Source organism: Anser cygnoides, chromosome 3, assembly GCF_040182565.1.
Source record: "Anser cygnoides isolate HZ-2024a breed goose chromosome 3, Taihu_goose_T2T_genome, whole genome shotgun sequence".
In the NCBI taxonomy this organism is placed as follows: Eukaryota; Metazoa; Chordata; class Aves; order Anseriformes; family Anatidae; genus Anser; species Anser cygnoides.
In genome coordinates, this window is record NC_089875.1 from 19,379,675 (window position 1) to 19,395,166 (window position 15,492).

General features: G+C 46.9%; 1 protein-coding gene across 4 annotated transcripts in view; it reads right to left on the minus strand.

The window, feature by feature from the left end:
* Positions 1–15,492, minus strand: part of STUM (stum, mechanosensory transduction mediator homolog) — a 42,155-nt gene that overhangs the window by 3,497 nt on the left and 23,166 nt on the right. The window contains exons 2-5 of one of the 4 annotated variants that reach the window (XM_066993627.1): positions 8,773–8,952; positions 7,585–7,952; positions 5,595–5,792; positions 1,610–2,579 (exon numbers count right to left, since the gene is read on the minus strand). In XM_066993627.1, the coding sequence (XP_066849728.1) occupies positions 7,927–7,952; positions 8,773–8,952 (206 nt within the window). In that variant the 3' untranslated portion in view covers positions 1,610–2,579; positions 5,595–5,792; positions 7,585–7,926. Of the gene's footprint in view, positions 1–1,609; positions 2,580–5,594; positions 5,793–6,880; positions 7,953–8,772; positions 8,953–15,492 lie in introns of those variants that run through there. The other 3 variants (XM_048057511.2, XM_048057512.2, XM_066993628.1) reach the window with 3 other exon arrangements.

A 15,492-nucleotide genomic window follows, 5' to 3' on the forward strand; every position in this document is an offset into this window, starting at 1 on the left:
CAGTCCTGAGGAGTTGAGCATGTTCATGCAAGCATTCCCCTGGCTAACTGAATCTTCCCATCCTCACTACAGTGCACAGACAGACAGCACCAAACACACAAGTCTATCAGTCCTCACAGGTACCAAAACACATTCTTCCTAGATGACGTTTAACTAGTTTTCTGCTTCTCCTGGTTCAGAACTTGAGAAGGGCTTTTGTACCCGAAGGCTTTGTCTGTTTGCTTTTTAACACCAGGGTAATCCCGAGGAGCTCAGCTCTTGTCTTTAATGCAGGTTGTCCCCATATTTAACCTTTCCTAGTGCAATCCACCCCTTGTGAATCGGGCTGGGATTTCCGAAGTGCTGCTGTCGTGCAACCTGTCACCACGTCATGCTGTGACAATCATGCTGCCTTTCACCTTGAGCACACCCAGCCCTAGGTTATCAAGAAGCACCAGCTGGCACCTGTCCACCCAAGAAACCTACTTCACTGCTGCCCATGCTATGTGGTTTAACTTGCTCTAGAAGATGGTGTTTTTTCATCGTTTTCCTCTAAAAATTGAAAATGAGAGGCTTTTCTGTCTGCACCACGTTATGGACCTTTGCTTTCTGTGGAGCAGCTGAAAAACCGGGGTTCAGCTCACCCATTTTAACACGGGATAGTTGGAAATAGCTGTTTGAGGCTGTCCAGCACCGCAGCACAACCATGTGCCGTGCACGAGCCCAGCAGAAACTCCCCTGGGTTATTTCTGCAGTTCTCTCTGCCCAAGAGCCAAAGCCATGTCTTCCAGAGACCACAGGCACCAGAGGATGTGTTCAGTGATGCCAAGGCAGTTGTGCATGCGTTTATTTGAGCATGTGGACTCAGGCATGCTGCACTCATGCCCCAGCTGGCTTCTGTACACACACAAAGGGTGCAAGTTATACTGGCTTGGCTGAAGTCTGTCTCAGTAAATACTGAGTGAGCTGCACGTGTTACAGATGTGCATCCTTACTCTAGCAGGGCTGTCCTGGTGTACACCTGGTGTACCTTTCACTGCACCCAGCATTTTGGGGTTTCTGTTCTCTGCTGTGCAGGCGGTCAGAGGAGGAGGCACGTATGCTCAGTGCACTCTGCTGGTTCACTTCGAGGATCCCTTTCCAGAAAAAAAGTTATCTTAAGTGACAGGGTCTGCGCTGCAAGCACACCAGTGTGCTTCGAAATGTGCTTTCCAAAGCCATCGGTCGTGCTGTGAGAGGCCGGGCCCTTGCACAGCAGGGGATGCATGCTGCACGCTGCCTCCCTGCCAAAACGACAGCTGAGGAGCAACTCAGGTGTCTGCTTGGGTACATCCTGGTGAAGGCAATGGGATTTCTTTTTGCTAAGGACGGACGGACAGACACACACACACGCACTCTCTCTCCTGCCTCCCACCTCCCCCCTTCTTTTCCCAAAGGGCTCCCAGCAGGTCCTACCTGCCCCAGCACAGCCCCTCTCGCCCTGCCAAAAAGGCAGCCAGGAACAAAGGACCCAGACGGCAGCTGCAGCTCTGCAGTCCCACCGTGAGCATGCAGCTCTGTGCCTTGGCCACAACCACCACCTAGTGCCTGAGGAGCACCAGGGCACAATCCTCAAGCGTCAGGCACTTACCCCTGGGGAGCAGAGCGGAGATGCTCCATCGACTGGTCCTGCGGGACACGCTGTGCAGGGATCCATGTCCAAACCAAGGAGAGACTGACAGCGGGTTCCTTCCAGGGGAAGGGGAGGAGAAGTCTTTACACCGGAGGTTTTTGGCAGCGCAGGGCTTGTCCCACTGCCACGCCGGCAGCACACAGGGGATCCCCGTCTCCCGCTGGTAGGAGCTTCCCGGGGCCAGTGGGAGGTCTGGTGCTTGCGTGGAGCCAGCGGATCGAAGTAGAGGACAGCCCAACTCAGTTTAAGAGTAAAATACAATTCACAGCAAGCACATTTCTCAAGACATCTGCAATGATAGAGCTTCAAAGGTACACAGCTGAGGAAGCTGGGCTGAGCCCTCTGCTGCCACCAAGCAGTCAAGAACGGGCTCTCAGAAGGGAAAAAAGTAACGCTTGTTGCTTTTACAGGCTGTACGTTTGTCTATTGATAGCTCCTTGGCATTTGATGTTCACAGCTGGTTTTCTTTAATGTAACAGGAGGCAAAAACATATAACAGGAGGCAAAATGTCTTTGACCACTTCCTGCTGGGAGGACAGAGGGAGCAATATCTCCCATTCCCCTCTCTCCCAGCTCTGCTGCCTGCCCAGGAGCCACCTTCACCGGGGGGTTTCCTCCTCTCGGCACACTCCTTTTCCTCCTCCTCGACCACCCACCGCACTCTGGCTGGGGCTGGTCCCAATGCACGCTGCGTTTGCCCCATCTCTGCTCCTCACTCAGTGCAAGTCTCCTTCTGCTGTTCTGCACCTCCGCTCCGCTGGATGGGCAGGTGGACAGGGCCGAACACAAAACAAAAGGAAGAAGAAAGACAAAGGGTAGTGAAAAGGTCCGTGGCCCACGGCTGCCAAAGGAAATCTCTTGCCGTGTTTCTCTGAACATATTTGTCCCAGCCACTACAGCTGCTGTGGGATCCCCTGCTCCTTGTAGCCTGTGAGGAGGAGGGGAAGGGAACACGATTAGTCTCAGTTCCTAAGTCCCTTGCCAGCCTCAGCAAGGCTCTGGCAAGCCTGGTGTACGAGGAGGTGTACATTGACCCACGCAGGGGGGGTAACCACTTGCCCATGCAGCGCCTGGCTGCCACCAGCCCTGACCGGAATGGAGGCACGCTGCCGGAAGGGGTTTCAAAAGTGCTGGGTATGTGTCTGCAACCTCCAGTGCAACCTAATAACCTCATGGCTTCGTGGGTACGCTGAGGCCATCCCCGTAAGGGTACTCTGTCTGCCTCATTACCCGTTTGCTTTGCCCCAGCCCACCAGCAGTAGAGGTGCTTTTGTCAGGGCGCAGCAGCAGTCCAGCTGCGCTAGGGACAAGGGATCTGTTCGACATAAAAAAGCCCCTGCTCTGTCAGCTGCCCCTGCTGTGGTGGCTGGGGTGAGCTACCGGGGGCCAGGGAGACAGCAGAGCACCCGCAGCTCTTGTGTGACACGAGGTGATGAGAAAAATGGGTTGTTGTGTTTTGTTTTGTGTTGTGGTTTTTTTTTAACACTTTCCTAGGTAGTTGCAACGACCTCACCAGACGATTTCCCTGCTTCTGCTGTAAAAGCAGCTGAGGTTGTAATGTGACAGATCTCCTCTTTAAAAAATAAACAACAACAAATCCCAACTGTCCAATCCCAAACTGTCCATACCTGCGCTGCCTGCAACAGTGATGCTCTTCCAACCAGGTACCTTTTTAAAATTGTTTTCTTTGCTTGAATAAAGTAAGTAGACTGTAAAGTTCATATTTTGAATTTCAAAAAAAAAAGTGAAATTCTGCATCTTAGAAGAATATTTAATGCTTTGAACGTTGATATTTTTAAAATTTCTTTCCAACTCACACGTAAGGCTGTTCTAAGTCCATTTAAAGAAGCTAAACACAGAGTACACTCAAGTGCTCCAACCTCTACCTTTAAGGGACTTACTGGTGAACCAAGAGGTGGCCCTGGTAAATGACCTTTGCTGCACTTTGGAAATGTCCACGTGTGCATCCAGCCTTGGCAGCCTGGATCCCCTGCTGTTAAAGGAGCACAGGGAGGCAAGGATCGGATTAACACTTCTCAGCACAGACGGCGCTGCACCACACTGCTTCCCGTGCCATGCAGCTGAACAGAAAGACCCTCAGATCTTTCCAACAGTATTTTGTAGGGAAAAAATGATTTCTTGTCCATTTATGTTCTAACTGTGAGTCAGCTGCGAAGGCAAAATGAAGCCCTGTAATGTGGAGTTACCTAAGGCACTACTCTAACTTGTTCAGTAAAAAAAATGTGGAGCAGAAAGCTGGGGTCATGCTGTAAATCCTTAGCTGAAGCAAGCAACAAGATAGGTTATACTTACAGTTACTTTGTTTGTGTAGCCTTGCCTTTAATTAAGATATAACAGAAATCTGTTCAGTTCTGCTGCTTGGTTTTGCAACCGGCTAGAAGCCAATTGCAATGGCAGAGCTTGTATCGCTCTTTACGTGAACAAAGTAAGCCAAAAGATGACCTCTTCTGTGCTAAATTACATTATTAAAATATTTAAGACTTACTTGTCCTATTAAATAGTTTATACATGAAAATAAATAGTTACCATGCTTCTTGTATAGCAGTAGGTATTTTGTGTAAAGCAACTTTATGTTAGTGTGCTTGTGTAGCAATAGAGTTGAGGTGCAGTTTGGTAAAGCAGACAGGTCTAGAACCAGCATTTGTGCCCCAAATCACCAACTTAACCGAGTTTGTTTGAAATTGCACTTCTGTAAACCATTGCAAGATTGCATTTAGAGTAAGCTGCAGGCAAAAGGCAACCAATGTACACAGGCTGTCCTTCCACTGGCCCTCCCCAGGACCACGTTCCTACTCAAGGTTCTCTGAGGCCAGAGCAGGTTGCTACCACCCCTATCCTGCTCTGGGGATGTCCCCAGAACACCTGTGACACAGCCTAGGGAACATTTTGACCTTGGTCTGTCCTGCAGCTATAGCAATATACCAGGATCTTCCACCTGGCACATGGTGGGACTGTTGCAGGTGTTCTGGGTTTCTCCGAGAGCTCAGGCATCACCTGTTGTAGGGGCATTGGGATTTGTGAGCAATCTGCTCTTGGGATGGGGATGCAGGCTACTGCCAGAGGCGGTACCCTTCTTGTTCCCCTGCGTCCGCTGGAATGACAAGGACAGACAGACACAGGCAGACATGCACAGACACCACAGACAGAGCCAGACATGGGCTGGGAGCAGGCGGCACCTGCCCAAGCCAGACCTAAGCTCCTCACCCTAGACAAGTGCTTTCTGGGATCTGCCATGAGGTGTGAGGGTGAGGAGGAAGGAAGAGCAACAGAAACAAACTTACCTTGTGAAACTTTGATGGTGAACAAAAGGAGGCAAAGGAACATGAAAGAAAGAGAGAGGGAGAAATGTAACTGTAGACTATATATCCGAAACACATGAAGAATGAATAAATTGGAGCTGTGAAGTAAACAGAGAACATCTCTACAATCAAACATTCACACCAAAGCTAACCCTTGACAACGCTGTATCTAGCTAAAATCCTTGTATTTGCAGTGGATTGTTTTGTTTGGGGTTCTTGTTTATGGAGGACAGTGGAATCCTCGTCTGTTTTTCAGGTCACTGGCCCTGAGCCGAACACCTCCAAGCCCAAGAGGTGCTCTCATGAACGCTTTCCTCGGTGATGTTGCTATTACATGGGCTGGACTGAAGAAGAACTGAAGGTGGAAAACAAGACATCATGGTGTATGGGATGGCACGTGGTACACGTTGTTTGTGGTCCAACAGCCAGGAGAACTACACCTGCTGGCTTTTCTCCAGGTTTGCTGCCATGTTTGCTCGTGCCCACAGGTGTCTTCTGCATGTCCCAGCCTGACTGGTTGCTGCTGACCTTGGCTGTATCTAACATTCATAAATTAGGTCAAGAACTTAACCCACTGCAGCACTTGATAGGAGACCACAACAAAGATTATTCCACCTACTTACCTTAAGCAAAGTCTGGGGGATGGTTCTATTTAGACTGAAAAGAATGTAATGTAAAGTAGGCAATTTGCCCCCAGAATTTCCTTAATCTCACGAAGGGTTACCAGCTGTTTAGGGATGCTCTTTTCTTCTGAGTCTCTCACATGCTTTCTGTTTTCTTTCCTTACCAGGGCAACTGCAGAACCTACCCTAGGATGGGCCCTGTGGAGAAGACAGGCCTTGGTGACACTTCCCAAAGTCTCTGGGAGCCTAAATGTACAGTAACCATGCAATCATCTGTTGCTTCTGGCAAGGTGTGAGCATTGTAATTAGCAAAGGAGTGAGTGACAAGTGGACAGGATGATTACGAGTGATTTCTTACTACTGTTTTCCAGCGAGTTCTTGAAAGGCCAAGGGCTGCTGCAGCAGGAGTCTCTCCTCTGAAACCACAAGTGACAGTGCCTTTGCTCATCCGTAGGCACAGCCATGCACACTGTTGATTTGTATGTCTGATCACCTTCTCTATTCACAAAATGAATTCCTCTGTCACAGAAGGGAATTAGGCCAGTTTAACACAGCTTGTTCTTAACAACCCCAGGCTGACTCTTGCTTTGTTTCTTTTTATTTTCTAAATGCTTGCAAATCATCCACGTGACTAGTTGTTCCGGGAATTGAAGCGTACCTGACTGACCTATAATTCCTCTCATTTTTCTCCGCATTAAAGACGGGCAGCATGACATTATCCTCAAGGCTCTCCTATTGGACCAGGCTCCTGCGGTGCTCCCCTTTCAGAGTCTGAGAATTAAGGAGCACTACGAAGGGAAGAATAGCGACTAGGAAGGGAAGAATAGCAACAAGCCTTCCTACCTGCGACCCAGCGCTCTGCCAATCAATGTAATGGTACAGGCTCTGCCTTCAGCCCATGAAAGAGGCACTGATCCCTCATGGCATCCGTGGAAATCCAGAGCAAAGGCCCCCCAGTCCCTTTATCTGTGATATCACACACTCTGCCCACCTTTAGCCCATCAGAATCACACTACCTGTATATACGGGACTGCCACAGGGAGGCATGGACTCAACCATTTCATGGTGAGGAAGATTAGAGGTTCAGGGGCAGTGGTTCAGTAGGTTTTGACTACTCCCAACCCAAATGCAGATTCAAGTTGCAACAGTTTATGGTTTCTGCTCAGTGCAGAACAAACTGCAAACAACTTGTTTCTATTTGTATGCAAACAAACTCAAACCAAAGCAAAACATTTTGTGGCAGTGTTTTTAAATGAAATATCTTATTTCTTGCATTTAAAACATCGTTTCATTTTTAATGACTCAGTTTTGAATTTGTTTTTGTTTTAGTTTTGTTCTTGTTTTTACATGAAAACAAAGCATTGGAAAAAAAAACAACACACATTTCACTTCAGGCCTGGCAGGCTGTTTGATCCAGCTGGGAGCAATTGATCACTTCCGTTTTTTCCTGTGATTGAAAAGCTATTTTTTTCTTTTATTTTCCATCAACCATGAGCTGCTTAATGTATTCAGGATTACCCTTATATATTGTAAGTAAATTTAAAACCTAGCTATTTAATGAGACCACAAGAAACTGCCTAGGGCTGCAACTTGTCAGGTAATACAGAGCTGGTTAACATGAGGCATGGGGGCTCCCCTTCCCCTTCTGTACTAGCAGATGGACCTGGATGAAGCTGTGATTTTATCCCCAGCAGCCAAACCAGAAAACTAGTTGGAGCCTCCTGAGCACCAGCCATTTGCCCAGCTGATGTGTGTCTTCGCTATACACAAGGAGGACAACAGAGTAAGGTCAGTCAAAGTTTCAGCTGCAGCTCTTTATCTGAACAGGTGCTTGACACTCCAAAAGTGGGTCTGCCAGCAGTGCTCCACATGCTGAGGCTGTCCAGCAGAGCAATAGCGCTAGCATGTATAGGTACAAGCATGTAATTGCCCAATTACACACAACTCAGGCAGGTTCTTAGAGACATTTCACAGTTACAGACTGACTCACATGTTATCCTCATCAGGCTACCCAACATGCAGGTACCTCTGAGATGAAACTTCTGCTGGTTTGCAGGGGAAAACAAAGTGTAGTGCTGCCTTTGTCTTGAGGAAAGCCTTTTGTTTCACTCATGTTCACATCATCTTACTGTGTATGTGGATCACCCTGAACTCAGCCTGTAAATTGAAGCTGGCTCAGAAAGTAGCAGGTGGTTTGGTGGACGGGTTTAACCGATGGGTTTGGCATCTGAAAATCTGCTCTGTTTTCCTGCTGTTCTTTTCAGTTTCATCCATTTAATTGTTTTGCTGGTGCCTGGCAGTTTCCTGAGATCCTCCTCCCACAGAGATGTCATCAGCAGAGATGACTACGTGAAGACCCTTCAAACAAAACAGCAAAAGCTACTGGTAAGACATTCTCCAGAAGCCCTCACTTTGCGAACTGCTGACCCACTTGGTCAAGCTGGGGCAGTGTCCACCAAAGTGAAAGTGCCCATCAGTGAAAGTCTTTAGCAGATAAAGTGACAGAGCTTGTGGGCTGGCAATACGTAGTTAACCAGTTGGATGACCTAAGTTATGTATGTTCAAGGAAGAATTCTTCTCTTCTTCCTCTAGAGTAGTGGGTCAGAGCCTTCTTAAAGAGTGTAGGGGAATTCCTTCCAGAAAAAGCTCAACAGTCCTATTCAGCCTAAGAACTTAATGAAACATGAAAAAAAGCCTTTGGATACATAGATTCAGAGGAGGATGGAAGGTACTAGATCAACCCCAGAGCTTTTCTGGGGATGGACTGCCTTGCTAGCAGGGATGGACTAGCACTTGCTAGAGAGGTGCAGCTGGAGTCACGGGGAGACAAAGGTCTTTCTTGTTCAAACCACACGCAGATGCAACCAGGAAGACCACCAGACAACAGCGTTCACAGTGCTGGGATCTGCACCCCTTCCTACAATTCTCCCTTTTTTAAGGGGAATGTAAGATCCTAACCTGCATGGTGGGATGAGAGACATCCAGATATGTGATGGGGCAGCCTGGGTGCAAGTGCTCCTAACCACCCCTCACAATTCCTCTGCCTACTGTTTCTCATCGACTTGCAGAGCCCATCCTGTGGCTTTTGTAGTCTGGCGGCTTGCAGGGCCATTAGCTGGCTCCCAGCAACACAGCCAAAGGCGGGGGGTAGATGGGAGGGGGAGTGCACTGTACTTACTTGCAAGAATGACCATGTCCATCCCCCAAAATATACTCATAATCCAGCCAACCATCACGATTGCCGTCAGGATCTGAATCAGTGCAGCGGCAATGTTCAGCCAGAAGACGCAACACATGTGCCTGTCAGGGAGGTCGGTCCGGGCCCCACACAGCACCGTGAAAGCTGATACAAGTGTTCCTATGGAGAGAGCAGCAAGAAAACACACAGTGAGAGCCACAGCTTCATGCCAAATTCCTTCCTTTAAACCTACTTTTCAGAGCATCCTGCTCCTTGTGCTCTCACTGCGGTGCTGGAAATCTACAATTATCATTAGAGGATAAACGGAGGCATAGCCACATCTACCTTGAACATATTGCTGTCTCCACTGAATTACACTGATATGTATATGTGAAACTAGGACAGAAAAACCTGTTTCAGGTTTTGGATTCTTTTTTTCACCTGTCTACCTTTTTTCTGTCTCATGATTCCCTTTTGGGGAGAATACTTTCTCCACAGAAGCTCTATAAGGGAAAATTCCACTGAGAATTAGGGTGCTACTGGGTGTACAAAGTGGTACGTTTTTGACATGTCTGCATGAAAACTGTCTGATACTACTCCCAAATACTGCTCCAGAAGTAGCATACGCAAAAAAGGGGTGCTACTGAGGCACTGTATTTTTGCATAGTGCTCCCCCCAGTTGCAATCTGTTATGTGGGAGAGTGTTTTAACAGAGCAGGAAAAGCGAAACCAAAGCTCAGCACTGAGCCAGGCTCACCTGGTGCTGCAGACCCCGGCTCAAACTGAGCCAAGCTTTCAAAACTTCCACACACCCTCAGGACTTCCTGAAACAATTCAGACAAATGATCTCATTGATGCATGAAAGTAAAAGTAGGGGCGAGTTACACAGCAGACATTACAAAGATTTTTTTCTGAATTTACCACATTGGATGGGCCTGACCATTTTTTCGCAGCTGATGTTCTGTTTCCATGGATAACTGAAACTGCAGCTCGGGGAAGTCTTATCTTCCCCACAGCCAACCTGCAGAAATGCACACCATCAGCAAAGAGTAGCAGAAGCTGTTTCTGATTCCTACGATGTACAAGCTGTAGGTCAGGAGATTCAATTATCTGAGCTAAGTGTGCATTTCAACAGCTTTTATCATTATAAATTGTCTTTGTAATTTTTTTAAAATCTAGATAGGGCATTGCCAAGGTAGGCACAAAGGTGTGGTATAGTTTGTGCTGGATAAGCCAGTTCTGTAAAAGTTTCCTCGATGAATGTTTGGGATTACAAACAGTGCAGAATGATGAACAATGTTTTCTACAAAGCTTGCCCTTTTACCTTTGTAAGGATGGGAGCAAGCAAACAACCCGTGAGAAGTGAATGAGTGAGCTCATCTGTGATATCTCTGATGTACACAAATACTTTGCTGAACTCAGAGGAAAGAGGGAGTCCCTTGACTTGACTGCAGGCAGGAGGAAACGCTACGTCTGCATCTTTCCTGAAGACAGGACAGACAGAGCAGAAGGGTCTGGTTAGGAGCAAAATGCCATTGTCCTGCTCCATCATGGAAGTGGGAGAGATACTCTCTGCCACCACTCCCTTTCTCAGTGGTAACACAGAGAACAGTCAGTTACATGCTAGGGAAGGCTGGCTACAGCCTATTTTTAATCTCACCATCTTCTGCAGGCTTCAGCTCCAGCATCTTCCTAATGCTCCACCAGCTCCCAACCCCCCCCCCCTTGTCTTCCTGCCACTGGTGCAAGCTGATTTCGTACTCCCACAGGCGCCCTGTGCTGCAGCCAGCAGTGCAGCAGACGTGGCAGCATCACAGGGAGAGGGAGTGGGTGCGCAGCGCTGAAACGGAGGGAGGCAGCCCCACGCCCAAGCATCGCTGGCAGGCTGCCCAGCAAGGTGGGAAGAGCGAAAGGGGTAATTGCTTTTATCCTGAAGGATGTTGAATCAGCCTCCCTGTTTCTCATTAAGAGAGAGGTTACCTTTTGCTCCCTGGCTTTGCTGTCTTCCATGTGGGATTACCCCAGATCTCTGCCCTGCTTTACCCACCATTTTTTTCCCTGTATAGTTTCCTCAGACCAGAAGGAAGACTGAAATATTCCCCAGTGCATCCTCAAACAGTTCTCTGCAAAGTTACAGCGTAGCAGTATCTGAGATTGGACTGAGGCAGGATCAGAAACTGAATATTTATGTTTTCCCATCAAGATGCTAAATCTTGCCAAATGGCAATGCATATCTGTTTTGATAATGAAAATTGCCTTACCTTTACTCTTCCAAGATGTGTTACAAAAAAGATTGTAAATGAGCAATAATTCTTAAAATACAGCTTCAGTTCCTTCCAGTGACGCTTTTAATATTTTTACATTATTAGAGTGAAGTGCTGAATTGCCTGATTAATCCCCTACACACCACAGTGACTAAGCTAATGTCTAGTCCCATTCTGAAGGGAACAAAGCAGCCAAGTGTCCCTGTCTGGAGACAGAATTAATACGGAAACTTTGGTTAATATCTCAAGAACCCTGCCTTCTGACTCCCCATTCAGGCCACTTTCCTGCTCTTGGGAGCCAATGCATTTTCTTTACTAGTTATGATTAGTTAATACTAATTTAAAATGTTGGCATTTTTAAATACAATAATCAAGATGTGCCAGCAGATACAAAATGGAAGTAGTTTTCCTTTAGTCAACATATGTTTCTTTCAGAGGACAAGCATTTTATCTGTGTTTCAACAAACCTGGAGAAAATGCTCTTCTCTAGCCCCAGTTTCACTCCAAAACGTGAGGCAGAAGAAAGCCTTACATTTTCCAAGATATGTGATTTCCCCTTAAGAAAGTTTCTTAGCTGCACGTTTCCAAATATGGAAGAGTTTGCATCTGGGAGCACATTCCTGAAGAGGAGGAGGAAGGAAAGCTGTGTCTGCTGATACCGTGTGTCTGCGGCAGTTAGGGCACCGATGCATTTACCTCCCTGACCCAATGTGTGGGCACTTGGATACCTGCAGCATATAAAGTGTAAACTTGGTGAGAAAATTGCAGCTGGGATTACACAGGCCAAATAAGTGAGCTCTCCAAAAAGATCTCAGGCTGTGAATGTAGCCAGTGAATGTAAACTTTTAACACTGCAAACAAGTGAAAACTAAAAATCCCTACAACCTTGCCAGCATAACATGAGAAAAATAAGTTGTATGAGGCATTTCTCATATCTTCCCAACGGAAAGTGGCCCAAACCTAGTAAAATCTGGTATTACTCTACACCATGTGCTTTCTCTGTTTAGCTCTGAGCAGAAGCTGATTGCACTGGTAGCCATGTCCTGCTTTGTTCCATAGGTGGGAAACGAGAGGTTGCAGGTAAGGGATGTGGAGTAAGGGCCAGGGTTACACAAAGACAACAGACGTGTTAAGAGCTTCCCTCCACCAGGAGAAAATTCACCAATCAATTGGGGTCGTTTTGGATTACACAAGTAAATAAGGAAGGCTTTCTGTTGTTATTTGTAGGATACCACCACTAAGGGAAAGACAAATGGGGGGGGGGGGCGGGGAGTGCCCCTTCTCCCCTCTCTGGTCTGTTCTCCCACATGTCACACAGGATAAAATCCCCTCTGCTGTGCTCTGTTTGCTGTATGCTCCTCTGATCCTGGCACTCCCAGCCTTCCCAAGAGCATCAGCTGTCAGCTCCTGGCCTCACAGAGCACATTGAATTAGTGTGAGACAGGAATGTTTTGTGTATGTGGTTTTTTTTCCCTACTAGAGTTAAGACTCACACCCTAGAGAGATCTCTCCTGGCTTACTACTGTTTGGGTCACTCGTCCTGGGTGATATAAACATGATATTAAGCGACAACTGTTTTATGGACCATCTTAAGCTACACGCGAATTTTCCTCTCCTGTTTTTGCAAGAAAGTCTATCTATCCTGGGCACTCCTGCAGGAGCTTCAGTCAGATATGGAGCTTGGCATGTTTCATGTAAAGGACATGGCTGTGAACAAACTTTTGATTATATCTTCCCAGAAATATCAGATGTAGAAACCTAGTCAGTCAAGGTGCAAAACAGAGGAAGATGAGACACCAGTGCCCACAGGGCAAATGGAAATAATTCGAGCACACCAACTTGTTAGTGGGCTTCCTACTGACTGCCAGGTATCTGGAACCACAGAAAGTATCTACACAGTGAGGAAATCAGGCCAGATGAGCTACCCAGTTACAGGTGGAGGAAGAGAAGAAACCAAAATTACTGCAGCTGGGGCAGCTTATTAGATTGGGGCAGCTCATTAGGTTGCTGCTGGTCATGCTCTCTACCCTACAAAGCACGACAGCTGGAGCTAGAGAGGGGCTTGGAGATGTTTGTTCCTCTTCCTGTAAGCTTAGGAGTTGTACAAGATGGTCTCCTGCAGTACTGGGAGTGAATGAGGCAGTGGGAGCGTTTGCTTCTCTCCTAAGGGAAAAAGCAAAACGTGTCATGACCCAAGAGCTGGAGCAAGGCTCTAGGAGGCGTGCAGGTAAGCACAGGCAAAGTTAGGAAGAACAGGGGAATGATGTCTGAGATGTCTGTAGAAGCAGGGAAGGCTGCAGGCTTGATGATGGGAGATGCAGTTAAGGTGCGTGTTTTGTGGGGATGAGAAGGAACTGTGTAACAGTATTGTGTCAGGGGAATGCAGTGTGTGGGGACATGTCTAATGTGTCTGAATTTTTTAACTAAAATGATTATTAGCTGTCATTAAACAGTGTTGACAGGTGTATGAGGCAGATGTTGTGGATGTGCTGAAAATTCATGAGATGTGCTCGTTCTTGCTCAAATAAGCCAGAAAAATAGCACAAAAAGGGTGATAAGGATTGCAGTTTGCTTGCTGTTATAGTGACTGTGTTATCTACTGCCTGAGACATCTGTGAGTCCTTGGTGTTCTGAACTCATTTTTCACACTCCCGTCTGTAAGGAGTCTCAGTTATGGAGGCCTCTCATCCTTGGTGGCATCAGTCAAAATGCTAATCTGTAGTCCTCTGGATTATGACAAGGGAAAGAACTACTAAAACTCCCCCAAGAAGCAGCCATTAGCAGTGCCAGCTGACGTCTGAAGTCCTTCCCCTTTGCCACATGGGTAGAGCTGGGCTGCAGAGAGGACACTGTCAACAGCCCAAGAAAAGGAAACTGTAGAGCACTAATGTTCAGGCTGAGTAGCTGCTGACCTTTCTCTAGTCAGGGAATTGTTTATGTCTTTCCTTGAGAAAACAGACACAAAGCAAAATCCAAGGGAAATGTTTTGGCCAGCGTGAGCCCTCACCACTCTCCTCAGTTTCTGCCTTGCTGGAACTCATTAGGGCTTAGGCTGCATTAGAGAGAACTTGCCAGCATGAGTGTATTACCTAAACCCTCCAAGATGAGTGTTGTCATCACAAGCTTATTACAGCTCTCTGCTCATAAAAGGCTGCTCCAGCTAATGTGTCTGTAGCCTTCTTGGCACCAAGCGGCTTGGGAACACTGGTGCCTCTATGGGCTGGGGTTAGTGCGCAGTCTAGGATACAGAGCTTGTCACACAGCAGTTCTTTCACCTTTGGCGGGTGCTGCATGTGCTTCTTCTGAAATATAAAGTAGAGGTGGCAAGATGGCATCACAATGCTACAGCATCAACAAGATTTAGGTGTTCCCACAAGAACATATGCAACCTGCGTATCTGTGGCTTTCATTAAACCCTTCCTCTTGCAGATCACTTCAGTCATGGAATTAATCCAAGAGTCAGTGCAATTACCCTGTTCTAGAAATAAAGGTACTTTATCTCCATATCTTAAAAGAAAGCTTATGTTGATTTTTTTGTTTTGGATAAAGTTTGATTAAATAGGCACTGGCAAGCTTTCTCACCCTTTCCATTGTCCAAACAGACTAAAGCTTAACTTCTTCCACACACAGCGTAAGGAGGGCTAGGACAGATGAGTAGCTCTAACAATTTGAAGGGGAAGAAGAGCAGGAGCAGAGGACTGATTAAAATAATGACAGGCTTGCTTGGTCCCAGTCATCACCTTTTAGGACTGGGGGGAAAAAAAAAATATTTGAAATTCATAGGCCAAGCACAAACTATGGTCTCAAACTGTGACCAAGTAATGATGCAACCATGAGCTGTAGTGGGGGAGAAACCAACGAATTGCAAACACCTGGTGGCAAAGTGACCAGTTGCAAATGCCAGCTGTCACAGACAGCACTGCATGCAGGACTCAGGCAAGAAAACCAGGAGTGGTGGGGTAGGAGAGAGAGAAGAGGAAAGAGCGGAGGCAGGCAAATGTGACAGAGCTTGCATGTTACCATGGAGAGCAGCTCATGATGTTTCCTCTGTGGCCTGCTATTAAAAATGCATTGCTTAGCTCCTGCCAGCATGGTTTTTATTTTTTCCCTCCCATACAGGAGGGACATCTGAAGTGAATTCTGACTGTCCAATCATTGTGCACTCAGTATCAACAAAAATATACAGTGGCTTGACAAGTGGGAGCTAGCACTTGTGATTCTTGTCTCCACGGGGTTTGTCACAGCTCTTAAGCCTGAATAAGGTGGGCTGTATATGGGATTTGCTTTCTGACTTCCCTATGTGACAAATGTCCAGCCTGCACCAAAGCATTGTAGCCTTGTAACTGATGACAGCTGCTTCACAACACTGCTGTCGTGACAAAGCTGAGCTAGTGCTCTGTATCTCTTTATTAAAAAGATTGTGTACCATGGTCTGAACAGCCTTGACAGTATTTAT